This window comes from Bombina bombina, chromosome 5 (assembly GCF_027579735.1).
Source record: "Bombina bombina isolate aBomBom1 chromosome 5, aBomBom1.pri, whole genome shotgun sequence".
In the NCBI taxonomy this organism is placed as follows: domain Eukaryota; kingdom Metazoa; phylum Chordata; class Amphibia; order Anura; family Bombinatoridae; genus Bombina; species Bombina bombina.
The window spans coordinates 556425436-556442567 of NC_069503.1; the positions used below are offsets into that span (position 1 = coordinate 556425436).

The window sequence follows — 17132 nt, forward strand, 5'->3', positions numbered from 1 at the left end:
TCAAGACTTCCGAGGACGGATCGGTGAACCTGGCATGGTGAAGATAAGGTAGGAAGATCTTCAGGGGCTTAGTGTTAGGTTTATTTAAGGGGGGTTTGGGTTAGATTAGGGGTATGTGGGTGGTGGGGGGGGGGTATTGTATGTGTTTTTTTTACAGGCAAAAGAGCTGAATTCTTTGGGGCATGCCCCGCAAAGGGCCCTGTTCAGGGCTGGTAAGGTAAAAGAGCTTTGAACTTTTTTAATTTAGAATAGGGTAGGGCATTTTTTTATTTTGGGGGGCTTTGTTATTTTATTAGGGGGCTTAGAGTAGGTGTAATTAGTTTAAAATTGTTGTAATATTTTTCTAATGTTTGTAAATATTTTTTTATTTTTTGTAACTTAGTTCTTTTTTATTTTTTGTACTTTAGTTTATTTCATTGTATTTATTTGTAGGTATTTTATTTAATTAATTTATTGATAGTGTAGTGTTAGGTTTAATTGTAACTTAGGTTAGGATTTATTTTACAGGTAATTTTGTAATTATTTTAACTATTTTAGCTATTAAATAGTTCTTAACTATTTAATAGCTATTGCACATGGTTAAAATAAATACAAAGTTGCCTGTAAAATAAATATTAATCCTAAAATAGCTACAATATAATTATTATTTATATTGTAGCTATATTAGGGTTTATTTTGCAGGTAAGTATTTAGATTTAAATAGGAATAATTTATTTAATAAGAGTTAATTTATTTAGTTAGAATAAAATTATATTTAACTTAGGGGGGTGTTAGGGTTAGGGTTAGAATTAGCTTTAGGGGTTAAAAAATTTATTAGAGTAGCGGTGAGCTCCGATCGGCAGATTAGGGGTTAATACTTGAAGTTAGGTGTCGGCGATGTTAGGGAGGGCAGATTAGGGGTTAATACTATTTATTATAGGGTTATTGAGGCGGGAGTGAGGCGGATTAGGGGTTAATAACTTTATTATAGTAGCGGTGCAGTCCGCTCGGCAGATTAGGGGTTAATAAGTGTAGGCAGGTGGAGGCGACGTTGAGGGGGGCAGATTAGGGGTTAATAAATATAATATAAGGGTCGGCGGTGTTAGGCGCAGCAGATTAGGGGTACATAGCTATAATGTAGGTGGCAGCGGTGTACGGAGCGGCAGATTAGGGGTTAATAATAATATGCAGGGGTCAGCGATAGCGGGGGCGGCAGATTAGGGGTTAATAAATATAATATAGGGGTCGGCGGTGTTAGGGGCAGCAGATTAGGGGTTCATAGGGATAATGTAGGTGGCAGCGGTGTACGGAGCGGCAGATTAGGGGTTAATAATAATATGCAGGGGTCAGCGATAGCGGGGGCGGCAGATTAGGGGTTAATAAATATAATATAGGGGTCGGCGGTGTTAGGGGCAGCAGATTAGGGGTTCATAGGGATAATGTAGGTGGCAGCGGTGTGCGGTCGGCAGATTAGGGGTTAAAATTTTTTAATAGAGTGGCGGCGATGTGGGGGGACCTCGGTTTAGGGGTACATAGGTAGTTTATGGGTGTTAGTCTACTTTAGAGAACAGTAGTTAAGAGCTTTATAAACCGGCGTTAGCCCAGAAAGCTCTTAACTACTGTTTTTTTTCTGCGGCTGGAGTTTTGTCGTTAGATTTCTAACACTCACTTCAGCCACGACTCTAAATACCAGCGTTAGAAAGATCCCATTGAAAAGATAGGATACGCAATTGACGTAAGGGGATCTGCGGTATGGAAAAGTCGCGGCTGCAAAGTGAGCGTTAGACCCTTTCCTGACTGATTCCAAATACCAGAGGGCGGTAAAAACCAGCGTTAGGAGCCCTTAACGCTGGTTTTGACGGCTAACGCCCAACTCTAAATCTAGCCGTAAGATAGCTACAATGTAATTAATAATTACATTGTAGCTATTTTAGGGTTTATATTTATTTTACAGGTAACTTGGTATTTATTTTAACTAGGTACAATAGCTATTAAATAGTTAATAACTATTTAATAGCTACCTAGTTAAAATAATTACCAATTTACCTGTAAAATAAATACTAACCTAAGTTACAAATATACCTACACTATCAATAAATTAAATAAACTACAAATATCTAAACTAAAATACAATTAAATAAACTAAACTAAATTACAAAAAACAAACAAACACTAAATTACAAAAAATAAAAAAAGATTACAAGATTTTTAAGCTAATTACACCTATTCTAAGCCCCCTAATAAAATAATAAAGCCCCCCAAAATAAAAAAATGTCCCTACCCTATTCTAAAATACAAAAGTTAACAGCTCTATTACCTTACCAGCACTTAAAAGGGCCTTTTGCGGGGCATGCCCCAAAGAAATCAGCTCTTTTGCCTGTAAAAACCCCCCACAATACCACCCCCCAACATTACAACCCACCACCCACATACCCCTACTCTAACCCAAACCCCCGTTAAATAAACCTAACACTACCCCCCCGAAGATCTCCCTACCTTGTCTTCACCCAGCCAAGCAGAACTCTTCATCCGATCTGGGCGATGTCTTCAATCAAGCGGCAGAGAAGAAGTCTTCCATCCGGTGATGTCTTTATCCAAGCGGCAAAGAAGAAGTCTTCCATCCGGCGATGTCTTCAATCAAGCGGCAGAGAAGAGGTCCTCCATCGGGGTGAAGTTTTCTTCCAAGCGGCATCTTCAATCTTCTTTCTTCGCTCCTCCGACGCGGAACATCCATCCGGCACGACGACTTCCCGACGAATGAGGTTCCTTTAAATGACGTCATCCAAGATGGATTCAGCCAATCGGATTGAACTTGAATCTGATTGGCTGATTCAATCAGCCAATCAGATTTTTCTACCTTAATTCCGATTGGCTGATAGAATCCTATCAGCCAATCGGAATTCGACGGACGCCATCTTGGATGACATCATTTAAAGGAATCTCATTCGTCGGGAAGTCGTCGTGCCGGATGGATGTTCCGCGTCGGAGGAGCGAAGAAAGAAGACTAAAGATGCCGCTTGGAAGAAAACTTCGCCCCGATGGAGAACCTCTTCTCTGCTGCTTGATTGAAGACATCGCCGGATGGAAGACTTTTTCTTTGCCGCTTGGATGAAGACATCGCCGGATGGAAGACTTCTTCTCTGCCGCTTGATTGAAGACATCGCCCGGATCGGATGAAGAGTTCTGCCCGGCTGGGTGAAGACAAGGTAGGGAGATCTTCGGGGAGGTAGTGTTAGGTTTATTTAAGGGGGGTTTGGGTTAGAGTAGGGGTATGTGGGTGGTGGGTTGTAATGTTGGGGGGTGATATTGTGTTTTTTTTACAGGCAAAAGAGCTGATTTCTTTGGGGCATGCCCCGCAAAAGGCCCTTTTAAGGGCTGGTAAGGTAATAGAGCTGTTAACTTTTGTATTTTAGAATAGGGTAGGGACATTTTTTTATTTTGGGGGGCTTTATTATTTTATTGGGGGCTTAGAATAGGTGTAATTAGCTTAAAAATCTTGTAATCTTTTTTTATTTTTTGTAATTTAGTGTTTTTTTTTTTGTAATTTAGTTTAGTTTATTTAATTGTATTTTAGTTTAGATATTTGTAGTTTATTTAATTTATTGATAGTGTAGGTGTATTTGTAACTTAGGTTAGGATTTATTTTGCAGGTAAATTGGTAATTATTTTAACTAGGTAGCTATTAAATAGTTATTAACTATTTAATAGCTATTGTACCTAGTTAAAATAAATACCAAGTTACCTGTAAAATAAATATAAACCCTAAAATATCTACAATGTAATTATTAATTACATTGTAGCTATTTTAGGGTTTATTTTATAGGTAAGTATTTAGATTTAAATAGGAATATTTTAATTAATAATATTAATATTAATTAGATTTATTTTAATAAGAATTTAGTTAGGGATGTTAGAGTTAGATAGGGTTATTATACTTAATATATATATATATATATATATATATATAATATAATAACGATATTAACTATATTAACCCTAATATAATTAGGGTTAATATAGTTAATATATATAATATAATAACTATATTAACCCTAATATAATTAGGGTTAATATAGATAATATAGCTGGCGGCGGTGTAGGGTGATTAGATTAGGGTTAATCTATTTAATATGGGTGGCGGCGGTGTAGGGGGATTAGATTAGGGGTTAATCTATTTAATATAGCTGGCAGCGGTGTAGGGGGATTAGATTAATGGTTAATTAATTTAATATAGCTTGGGGCTTTATAGGGGGATTAAATTAGTGGTTAATGTAATTAATATAGCTGGCTGCGGGGTAGGGGGATTAAATTAGGGGTTAATAATTTTAATATAGCTGGCGGCAGTGTAAGGGGCTCACATTAGGGGGTAGTTAATGTAGATGGCGGCGGGGTAGGAGCTCACATTAGGGGGTAGTTAATGTAGATGGCGGCGGGGTAGGAGCTCACATTAGGGGGTAATATAAATAATGTAGGTGGCGGCGGGGTCCAGGAGCGGTGGTTTAGGGGTTAATACATTTTTTATTGTTAGGATAGTGAGGGGGTATAGCGGATAGAGGGTTAGACGTGTCGGGCTATGTTTGGGAGGCGTGTTAGACAATACGGGTGATTTAATAACTTAGTCATGTTTTGTAATCGCCGGCAGTTTCTAAAGTGCCGTAAGTCACTGGCGACTCCAGAAATTTGTACTTACGCAGATTTCTGGACATCGCTGGTTTATCAGACTTACGGCACTTTAGCATCTGACGGCGCCGTATATGGGATAGCTCGAGTTACGAGCTGAAACTACGGGCAGCGGGGGTTCCCTCGCTTGCGCCGCAAACTACGATCTTTATCGGATCGCGCCCCAAATTGGCTTGTCCAAATACGGCAAATGTTGGGTGTAGTTTGGCTATTGAAAAAAATTGCACTGAAAAGGATGTTAATTTGTTTTAAAAATGTTATTGTATAGCAACACAGCATAAATATCTTGTAATTACAAGGTGTTTACTATCCCTTTAATTATTTATTTTGCAACTCCCAGAGGATATGTCAAGATTGAGAGAACATGTGTTTAAAGAAAGATTTTTTTTAACCCCATCTTTAATCTTCTGCTATATTCTTATTAGGGATATGTGACACTTAGGGTGTCCTCGCACCATGTGCAAGATTCAGCAGCTCTGAATAAGTAAAAAAACTTCCATAAATATGAGATGTATGAATTTATTTTATTTTTTATATATAAAAGTAAAGTTTTAACTCCTTGTATGCCAAAGTGTTGTAGACCTCTTTTGTAGCATGAAACTGAATCGGAATAATGACTATTTTGTGTGTATACCTTTCTGACACATGCAATAAACTGCTACTAGTAATTTATTTAATGTTTTACCATGGCTCCTTATTTTGTCATTTTTTGCAATTTTGTATTTATTTTATTGCAGCTAAATCCACCTACCTGCTAGCATTAAGGCTCTGACACAGTCTGTTCTGCCTTGTATTGATGCCTTCATTAATGCTGTGAAACCATGGACATTTCGCTTCTCCAGATCCAAACCAGGGTAATAATTCAGCAAATAATTTGTTATGGTTATATGTCCTAAATAAGAGACAAATAATTATTTTCTAAGCTTCAAAAAATGTACAAACACAAACAATGTGCACATTGCAAACAGATTTGACTGTGGTTTATGGTACAGAAATATAGTTAATACAGGGAGTGCAGAATTATTAGGCAAGTTGTATTTTTGAGGATTAATTTTATTATTGAACAACAACCATGTTCTCAATGAACCCAAAAAACTCATTAATATCAAAGCTGAATATTTTTGGAAGTAGTTTTTAGTTTGTTTTTAGTTTTAGCTATTTTAGGGGGATATCTGTGTGTGCAGGTGACTATTACTGTGCATAATTATTAGGCAACTTAACAAAAAACAAATATATACCCATTTCAATTATTTATTTTTACCAGTGAAACCAATATAACATCTCAACATTCACAAATATACATTTCTGACATTCAAAAACAAAACAAAAACAAATCAGTGACCAATATAGCCACCTTTCTTTGCAAGGACACTCAAAAGCCTGCCATCCATGGATTCTGTCAGTGTTTTGATCTGTTCACCATCAACATTGCGTGCAGCAGCAACCACAGCCTCCCAGACACTGTTCAGAGAGGTGTACTGTTTTCCCTCCTTGTAAATCTCACATTTGATGATGGACCACAGGTTCTCAATGGGGTTCAGATCAGGTGAACAAGGAGGCCATGTCATTAGATTTTCTTCTTTTATACCCTTTCTTGCCAGCCACGCTGTGGAGTACTTGGACGCGTGTGATGGAGCATTGTCCTGCATGAAAATCATGTTTTTCTTGAAGGATGCAGACTTCTTCCTGTACCACTGCTTGAAGAAGGTGTCTTCGCAAAACTGGCAGTAGGACTGGGAGTTGAGCTTGACTCCATCCTCAACCCGAAAAGGCCCCACAAGCTCATCTTTGATGATACCAGCCCAAACCAGTACTCCACCTCCACCTTGCTGGCGTCTGAGTCGGACTGGAGCTCTCTGCCCTTTACCAATCCAGCCACGGGCCCATCCATCTGGCCCATCAAGTCTCACTCTCATTTCATCAGTCCATAAAACCTTAGAAAAATCAGTCTTGAGATATTTCTTGGCCCAGTCTTGATGTTTCAGCTTGTGTGTCTTGTTCAGTGGTGGTCGTCTTTCAGCCTTTCTTACCTTGGCAATGTCTCTGAGTATTGCACACCTTGTGCTTTTGGGCACTCCAGTGATGTTGCAGCTCTGAAATATGGCCAAACTGGTGGCAAGTGGCATCTTGGCAGCTGCACGCTTGACTTTTCTCAGTTCATGGGCAGTTATTTTGCACCTTGGTTTTTCCACACGCTTCTTGCGACCCTGTTGACTATTTTGAATGAAACGCTTGATTGTTCGATGATCACGCTTCAGAAGCTTTGCAATTTTAAGAGTGCTGCATCCCTCTGCAAGATATCTCACTATTTTTGACTTTTCTGAGCCTGTCAAGTCCTTCTTTTGACCCATTTTGCCAAAGGAAAGGAAGTTGCCTAATAATTATGCACACCTGATATAGGGTGTTGATGTCATTAGACCACACCCCTTCTCATTACAGAGATGCACATCACCTAATATGCTTAATTGGTAGTAGGCTTTCGAGCCTATACAGCTTGGAGTAAGACAACATGCATAAAGAGGATGATGTGGTCAAAATACTCATTTGCCTAATAATTCTGCACTCCCTGTATAAATAAATTGCACTGCTTGTAAAGGCAAAGCTGTATGAGGTATATAGGTAGGAGAGACACAAGCGCAAGGTGAAGGTAACTATTATATTATTATAATTTATTTGTAAAGAGACAACATTCTGCAGCACTATGTTAAAAGAGTGGTACTGATATCTGTACATGTGGGGGGGGGGGGGGGCAAGAGGGGACTATAGCTCAAGACAGAACAGCAAGAACAATGAATGGAAGGTCTCCCCTCTTTCTTCAAACTTTCAATACCCTTCTGTGCCCACCCCCACCTTCTACTACCACTTCTGTCTCAGCTCAAGATTTTTCCAGCCACTTCAACAACAAAATTGATTCTATCAGAAACTAAATCATCTCTCAACACACTAGCAGTCTCCATCCCTGTTAACTGCTGCTATAATCCAAAACCCACACAGCCACAAATGTCTCTATTTTCTTTATTCCCTGTTACTGAGGAATAATCACTACCTGCCCCTTCAATCCCATTCCCTCAAAACTACTTCCCTCCCTTTCTCTAACCCTCAAATATATTTTCAACCTCTCGCTCAGCACTGATATAATTCCTTTCTTCAATAAAACGTCTTTCAATCCAACCTCCTCTTCCAACTACTGCCCTATTTCCCTACTCCCCCTTGCCTAAAAACTCCTGGAGGCTGGCTAATATATACACATTTATCACATTTCCTCACTTTAAACTCCCTCCTTGATCTATTACAATCTGGATTTTGACCCCAACACTTCACAGAGACACCAATTGGTAAGAATACCAATGACCTACTTCAGTTACTAATGACCTACAGCAAAATAAAAAAAGTCACTTCTCTCTGTTAATCTTTTTCCATCTCTCTGCAGCCTTTCATACTGTTGACCACCCTCTCTTGCTCCAAACCCCCTAATCCTACAGTATTTCTGACAAAGCACTCTTGTGGTACCACAAGTCTCTGCCCTTGGTCCCCTTCTCTTCTCAATATATACGTCATCCTCAGGTTCCTTAATAAAGTCCCATGGGTTTCAATATCATTTGTTTGCTGATGATACCCAAATCTACCTCTTTGCACCATAACTATCCCCTTTCTTGTTAACTCGTGTCCTCGAATGCAGAAAATGCTGTTATCTGAGATGTCATCGCAGAAAATGCAGCATGTCTGCAGAAAAAATAGGGCACATACATACTGTTGCTCCACAGTAGGCTTTTCTCTTCAAACAGCGCTGTGCAAGTTTTTTTTTAACACCAGGCAGCAAGAATGAAGCGCTGTTTGAAGTGAACAGTCAACTATGGAGCAGTGCTGCAAAGTGGCAGCGCATTGAATGATGATTCGCTCTCAGGGATTTTTTCAATGCTTCCCTCTTTTCCCAGTGTGCAAACTAGCGGCTAGATTAAAAGTTTTTGTCGGCAAGGCTTGCGGTGCTAACGTGCAGTTTATGCTCACCGCTCACCTACAGACAACGCTGGTATTACAAGTTTTTAAAAACCCGGCGTTAGCTGCAGAAAAGTGAGCGGAGAGCAAAATTTAGCTCCACATCTCACCTCAATACCAGCGCTGCTTACGTGCTCATGCGCGATTTTCCCATAGGAATCAATGGGGCAGAGCTGGCTGAAAAAAACCTAACACCTGCAAAAAAGCAGCGTTCAGCTCCTAACACAGCCCCATTGATTCCTATGGGAAAATACATTTTATGTCTACACCCTAACACCCTAACATGAACCCCGAGTCTAAACACCCCTAATCTTACACTTATTAACCCCTAATCTGCCGTCCCCGACATCGCCGACACCTGCATTATATTTATTAACCCCTAATCTGCCACTCCGGACACCGCCGCCACATACATTATACATATGAACCCCTAATCTGCTGCCCCCAACATCGCCGACACCTACATTATATTTATTAACCCCTAATCTGCCACCCACAATGTCGCCGCAACCTAACTACATTTATTAACCCCTAATCTGCCGCCCACAACGTCGCCGCCACTAAATTAAATGTATTAACCCCTAAACCTAAGTCTAACCCTAACACCCCCAGACTTAAATATAATTTAAATACATCTAAATAAAATTACTTCAATGAACTAAATTATTCCTATTTAAAACTAAATACTTACCTATAAAATAAACCCTAAGATAGCTACAATATAACTAATAGTTACATTGTATCTATCTTAGGTTTTATTTTTATTTTACAGGCAACTTTGTATTTATTTTAACTAGGTAGAATAGTTATTAAATAGTTTTTAACTATTTAATAACTACCTAGCTAAAATAAATACAAAAGTACCTGTAAAATAAAACCTTAGCTAAGTTACAATTACACCTAATACTACACTATAAATAAATTAATTATCTAAATTAAATTAAAGTAATTACAATTAAATAAAATAAACTAAAGTACAAAAACAAACACTAAATTACAGAAAATAATAAAATAATTACAATTTTTTAAAACTAATTACACCTAATCTAATCCCACTAATAAAATAAAAAAGCCCCCCCAAAATAATAAAAATCCCTACCCTATGTTAAATTACAAATAGCCCTTAAAAGGACTTTTTGCGGGGCATTGCCCCAAAGTAATCAGCTCTTTTACCTGTAAAAAAAAAAATACAATACCCCCCAACATTAAAACCCACCACCCACACACCCAACCCTACTCTACTCTAAAACCCACCCAATCCCCTCTTAATAAAACCTAACACTAACCCCTTGAAGATCACCCTACCTTGAGACGTCTTCACCCAGCCGGGCCGAAGTCCTCCACGAAGCCGGGCAGAAGTGGTCCTCCAGATGGGCAGAAGTCTTCATCGAAGCCGGCCAGAAGAGGTCCTCCAGATGGCCAGAAGTCTTCATCCAGACAGCATCTTCTATCTTCATCCATCTGGAGCGGGTCCATCTTCAAGACATCCGACGCGGAGCATCCTCTTCCAACGAAGTCCAACTGAATAATGAAGGTTCCTTTAAATGACGTCATCCAAGATGGCGTCCCTTGAATTCCAATTAGCTGATAGAATTCTATCAGCCAATCGGAATTAAGGTAGAAAAAATCGTATTGGCTGATGCAATCAGCCAATAGGATTGAAGTTCAATCCTATTGGCTGATCCAATCAGCCAATAGGATTGAAGTTCAATCCTATTGGCTGATCCAATCAGCCAATAGGATTGAGCTCGCATTCTATTGGCTGATTGGAACAGCCAATAGAATGTGAGCTCAATCCTATTGGCTGATTGCATCAGCCAATAGGATTTTTTCTACCTTAATTCGGATTGGCTGATAGAATTCTATCAGCCAATCGGAATTCAAGGGACGCCATCTTGGATGACGTCATTTAAAGGAACCTTCATTCTTCAGTTGGACTTCGTTGGAAGAGGATGCTCCGGGTAGGATGTCTTGAAGATGGACCTACTGCACTCCGGATGGATAAAGATAGAAGATGCCGTTTGGATGAAGACTTCTGCCGTCTGGAGGACCACTTCTGCCCGGCTTCGTGGAGGACTTCGGCCCGGCTGGGTGAAGATGTCTCAAGGTAGGGTGATCTTCAAGGGGTTAGTGTTAGGTTTTATTAAGGGGGTTAATAACTATTTAATAACTATTGTACCTAGTTAAAATAAATACAAAATTGCCTGTAAAATAAAAATAAATCCTAAAATAGCTACAATGTAACTATTAGTTATATTGTAGCTATCTTAGGGTTTATTTTATAGGTAAGTATTTAGTTTAAAATAGGAATTCTTTAGTTAATTTTAGTAATTTTATTTAGATGTATTTAAATTATATTTAAGATAGGGGGGTGTTAGGGTTAGGTTTAGACTTAGGTTTAGGGGTTAATACATTTAATATAGTTGCGGCGACGTTGGGAGCGGAAGATTAGGGGTTAATAAATGTAGGTAGGTGGCGGTGATGTTAGGGACAGCAGATTAGGGGTTAATAAAATGTAACTAGTGTTTGCGAGGCGGGAGTGCGGTGGTTTAGGGGTTAATATGTTTATTAAAGTGGTGGCGATGTCCGGTAGGCAGATTAGGGGTTAAAAATTGTATTTAAGTGTTTGCGATGGGGGGGGGGCTCGGTTTAGGGGTTAATAGGTAGTTTATGGGTGTTAGTGTACTTTTTAGCACTTTAGTTAAGAGTTGTATGTTACGGCGTTAGCCCTTTAAACTCTTAACTACTGACTTTTAAATGCGGTAACAGTTCTCTATGAAATGGGCCAAACATACCTTAAAATACCTGGGAATATACGTCACAACCCAAATTGGACAATTATATAAATACAATTATACACCCTTATTTAGAGATGTCCGCCGAGACCTTCAAAAATGGTCACAATATTCGTTTTCCTGGTATGGTCGCATAGCAGCGGTTAAAATGAACATTTTACCACGCATACTGTATCTATTTAGAGCACTCCCAATAAAAATTCGAATTCAGGAAATTGTCAGGATTCAATCAGACCTAATAAAATATATCAGGGGAAAAAAGTCACCCAGAATAACATCAAGCATACTTACCAGACACAAAACAATAGGGGGAGTGGGAGTACCTGACCTAATTACCTATTACCATGCAGCTAGATTGGCTCAAACAACGCTCCTAGATAAGCCCGGCTTAGACACTATGGCCTAGATTTGGAGTTCGGCGGTAAAAGGGCTGTTAACGCTCCGCGGGTTTTTTTCTGGCCGCACCATAAATTTAACTCTGGTATCGAGAGTTCAAACAAATGCTGCGTTAGGCTCCAAAAAAGGAGCGTAGAGCATATTTACCGCAAATGCAACTCTCGATACCAGAGTTGCTTACGGACGCGGCCGGCATCAAAAACGTGCTCGTGCACGATTCTCCCATAGGAAACAATGGGGCAGTTTGAGCTGAAAAAAAACCTAACACCTGCAAAAAAGCAGCGTTCAGCTCTTAACGCAGCCCCATTGTTTCCTATGGGGAAACACTTCCTACGTCTGCACCTAACACTCTAACATGTACCCCGAGTCTAAACACCCCTAACCTTACACTTATTAACCCCTAATCTGCCGCCCCCCGCTATCGCTGACCCCTGCATTACACTTTTAACCCCTAATCTGCCGCTCCGTAAACCGCCGCCACCTACGTTATCCCTATGTACCCCTAATCTGCTGCCCTAACATCGCCGACCCCTATGTTATATTTATTAACCCCTAATCTGCCCCCCACAACGTCGCCGACACCTGCCTACACTTATTAACCCCTAATCTGCCGAGCGGACCTGAGCGCTACTATAATAAAGTTATTAACCCCTAATCCGCCTCACTAACCCTATCATAAATAGTATTAACCCCTAATCTGCCCTCCCTAACATCGCCGACACCTACCTTCAATTATTAACCCCTAATCTGCCGACCGGAGCTCACCGCTATTCTAATAAATGTATTAACCCCTAAAGCTAAGTCTAACCCTAACACTAACACCCCCCTAAGTTAAATATAATTTTTATCTAACGAAATAAATTAACTCTTATTAAATAAATGATTCCTATTTAAAGCTAAATACTTACCTGTAAAATAAATCCTAATATAGCTACAATATAAATTATAATTATATTATAGCTATTTTAGGATTAATATTTATTTTACAGGCAACTTTGTAATTATTTTAACCAGGTACAATAGCTATTAAATAGTTAAGAACTATTTAATAGTTACCTAGTTAAAATAATAACAAATTTACCTGTAAAATAAATCCTAACCTAAGATATAATTAAACCTAACACTACCCTATCAATAAAATAATTAAATAAACTACCTACAATTACCTACAATTAACCTAACACTACACTATCAATAAATTAATTAAACACAATTCCTACAAATAAATACAATTAAATAAACTATCTAAAGTACAAAAAATAAAAAATAACTAAGTTACAGAAAATAATAAAATATTTACAAACATAAGAAAAATATTACAACAATTTTAAACTAATTACACCTACTCTAAGCCCCCTAATAAAATAACAAAGCCCCCCAAAATAAAAAATTCCCTACCCTATTCTAAAATACAAATATTACAAGCTCTTTTACCTTACCAGCCCTGAACAGGGCCCTTTGCGGGGCATGCCCCAAGAATTTCAGCTCTTTTGCCTGTAAAAAAAAACATACAATACCCCCCCCCCAACATTACAACCCACCACCCACATACCCCTAATCTAACCCAAACCCCCCTTAAATAAACCTAACACTAATCCCCTGAAGATCTTCCTACCTTGTCTTCACCATACCAGGTTCACCGATCCGTCCTGGCTCCAAGATCTTCATCCAACCCAAGCGGGGGCTAGACATCCACTGAAGAAGTCCAGAAGAGGGTCCAAAGTCTTCCTCCTATCCGGCAAGAAGAGGACATCCGGACCGGCAAACATCTTCTCCAAGCGGCATCTTCTATCTTCTTCCATCCGATGACGACCGGCTCCATCTTGAAGACCTTCAGCGCGGATCCATCCTCTTCTTCCGACGACTAGACGACGAATGACGGTTCCTTTAAGGGACGTCATCCAAGATGGCGTCCCTCGAATTCCGATTGGCTGATAGGATTCTATCAGCCAATCGGAATTAAGGTAGGAATTTTCTGATTGGCTGATGGAATCAGCCAATCAGAATATAGTTCAATCCGATTGGCTGATCCAATCAGCCAATCAGATTGAGCTCGCATTCTATTGGCTGATCGGAACAGCCAATAGAATGCGAGCTCAATCTGATTGGCTGATTGGATCAGCCAATCGGATTGAACTATATTCTGATTGGCTGATTCCATCAGCCAATCAGAAAATTCCTACCTTAATTCCGATTGGCTGATAGAATCCTATCAGCCAATCGGAATTCGAGGGACGCCATCTTGGATGACGTCCCTTAAAGGAACCGTCATTCGTCGTCTAGTCGTCGGAAAAAGAGGATGGATCCGCGCTGGAGGTCTTCAAGATGGAGCCGGTCGTCATCGGATGGAAGAAGATAGAAGATGCCGCTTGGAGAAGATGTTTGCCGGTCCGGATGTCCTCTTCTTGCCGGATAGGAGGAAGACTTTGGACCCTCTTCTGGACTTCTTCAGTGGATGTCTAGCCCCCGCTTGGGTTGGATGAAGATCTTGGAGCCAGGACGGATCGGTGAACCTGGTATGGTGAAGACAAGGTAGGAAGATCTTCAGGGGATTAGTGTTAGGTTTATTTAAGGGGGGTTTGGGTTAGATTAGGGGTATGTGGGTGGTGGGTTGTAATGTTGGGGGGGGGTATTGTATGTTTTTTTTTACAGGCAAAAGAGCTGAAATTCTTGGGGCATGCCCCGCAAAGGGCCCTGTTCAGGGCTGGTAAGGTAAAAGAGCTTGTAATATTTGTATTTTAGAATAGGGTAGGGAATTTTTTATTTTGGGGGGCTTTGTTATTTTATTAGGGGGCTTAGAGTAGGTGTAATTAGTTTAAAATTGTTGTAATATTTTTCTTATGTTTGTAAATATTTTATTATTTTCTGTAACTTAGTTATTTTTTATTTTTTGTACTTTAGATAGTTTATTTAATTGTATTTATTTGTAGGAATTGTGTTTAATTAATTTATTGATAGTGTAGTGTTAGGTTAATTGTAGGTAATTGTAGGTAGTTTATTTAATTATTTTATTGATAGGGTAGTGTTAGGTTTAATTATATCTTAGGTTAGGATTTATTTTACAGGTAAATTTGTTATTATTTTAACTAGGTAACTATTAAATAGTTCTTAACTATTTAATAGCTATTGTACCTGGTTAAAATAATTACAAAGTTGCCTGTAAAATAAATATTAATCCTAAAATAGCTATAATATAATTATAATTTATATTGTAGCTATATTAGGATGTATTTTACAGGTAAGTATTTAGCTTTAAATAGGAATCATTTATTTAATAAGAGTTAATTTATTTCGTTAGATAAAAATTATATTTAACTTAGGGGGGTGTTAGTGTTAGGGTTAGACTTAGCTTTAGGGGTTAATACATTTATTAGAATAGCGGTGAGCTCCGGTCGGCAGATTAGGGGTTAATAATTGAAGGTAGGTGTCGGCGATGTTAGGGAGGGCAGATTAGGGGTTAATACTATTTATGATAGGGTTAGTGAGGCGGATTAGGGGTTAATAACTTTATTATAGTAGCGCTCAGGTCCGCTCGGCAGATTAGGGGTTAATAAGTGTAGGTAGGTGTCGGCGACGTTGAGGGGGGCAGATTAGGGGTTAATAAATATAACATAGGGGTCGGCGATGTTAGGGGTAGCAGATTAGGGGTACATAGGGATAACGTAGGTGGCGGCGATTTGCGGTCGGAAGATTAGGGGTTAATTATTTTAAGTAGCTTGCGGCGACGTTGTGGGGGGCAAGTTAGGGGTTAATAGATATAATACAGGGGTCGGCGGTGTTAGGGGCAGCAGATTAGGGGTACATAAGTATAACGTAGGTGGCGGTCGGCAGATTAGGGGTTAAAAAATTTAATCGAGTGGCGGCGATGTGGGGGGACCTCGGTTTAGGGGTACATAGGTAGTTTATGGGTGTTAGTGTACTTTAGGGTACAGTAGTTAAGAGCTTTATAAACCGGCGTTAGCCAGAAAGCTCTTAACTCCTGCTATTTTCAGGCGGCTGGAATCTTGTCGTTAGAGCTCTAACGCTCACTGCAGAAACGACTCTAAATACCAGCGTTAGAAAGATCCCATTGAAAAGATAGGCTACGCAAATGGCGTAGGGGGATCTGCGGTATGGAAAAGTCGCGGCTGAAAAGTGAGCGTTAGACCCTTTAATCACTGACTCCAAATACCAGCGGGCGGCCAAAACCAGCGTTAGGAGCCTCTAACGCTGGTTTTGACGGCTACCGCCGAACTCTAAATCTAGGCCTATGTGGCCCGCTCTTGAAGCCGAAATGGGAGGTTGGGATTTACCAGCAGACATATTATGGGATTCACATACAAATAATCCTACCAGAAAGCGGATTGATCCACCCACCCTTGAATCCACGATAAATATCTGGACCAAACAAGCCACAACTACCAAATTAAGACCACAATATTCTTGGGTGATGCCACTCAGATATCTGCTAACTCGAGAACACTGTACACTAGTTGATAAGTGGAGCAACAAGGGACTTTATAGGGTAGCAGACCTAATGACAAATAAGAAATTTGTCTCATACACTCAGTTACAAGATAGAATTGCCCCTTTGTCGCTCAATTGGTTTTTATATCTACAAATAATGTCCTCTCTCAGAAAATTTCAAGACCGCACCCCAACTCACTACTAGCCTAGAAACCATCTGCAAGTCCCCCCATAGAACAAAACATACTATTTCAAGGCTCTATATAGCTATTCAGACGTCACATATTCACTCTAAAACTCAATTGATGTTGAAATGGGAGAAGGATTTAGGATTAGAAATGACAGAACAGAAATGGATTGACTTATTGAGCCTTACTGATAAGGGTTTATTAAGTGCGGACCTAAGGGAAAATGCGATTAAGACTACATTTCGATGGTATTTAACTCCACTCCAGACAGCACATATGACTCCTGCGGGGAATAGATTTTGCTATAGGGGGTGTAGTGAACTAGGAACGTATAGTCATTTATGGTGGGAATGTGACAAAGTCAAGATTATTTGGGATGCCCTATCTCTCTTACTTAGCAATATCTTAGATGAAAATATACAACTCACCCAGACCCAAGCTTTGCTTAATGAAAATCTTTCTCATTTCAATAAACCAATCAATATATTTATTAAAATATTATGTACGGTCACAAGGATAGGCATTGCTAAACATTGGAAAACTGGCATTCTTTCCTGGCAGGAGATTCTTAACAAAATTAATACCACTTATTCCATGTATGACTCAGCGGCCTGGATTCTGGACAATAGGGAGACAGTTGACCAAATTTGGT

General features: G+C 39.4%; 1 protein-coding gene across 1 annotated transcript in view; it reads right to left on the bottom strand.

The window, feature by feature from the left end:
• The window catches only part of ANKRD33B (ankyrin repeat domain 33B), a 167799-nt gene that overhangs the window by 35564 nt on the left and 115103 nt on the right, over nucleotides 1-17132 (bottom strand). The window contains exon 3 of the mRNA XM_053713065.1: nucleotides 5411-5551. Coding sequence (XP_053569040.1) covers nucleotides 5411-5551 — 141 coding nt within the window. The remainder of the gene's footprint in view (nucleotides 1-5410; nucleotides 5552-17132) is intronic.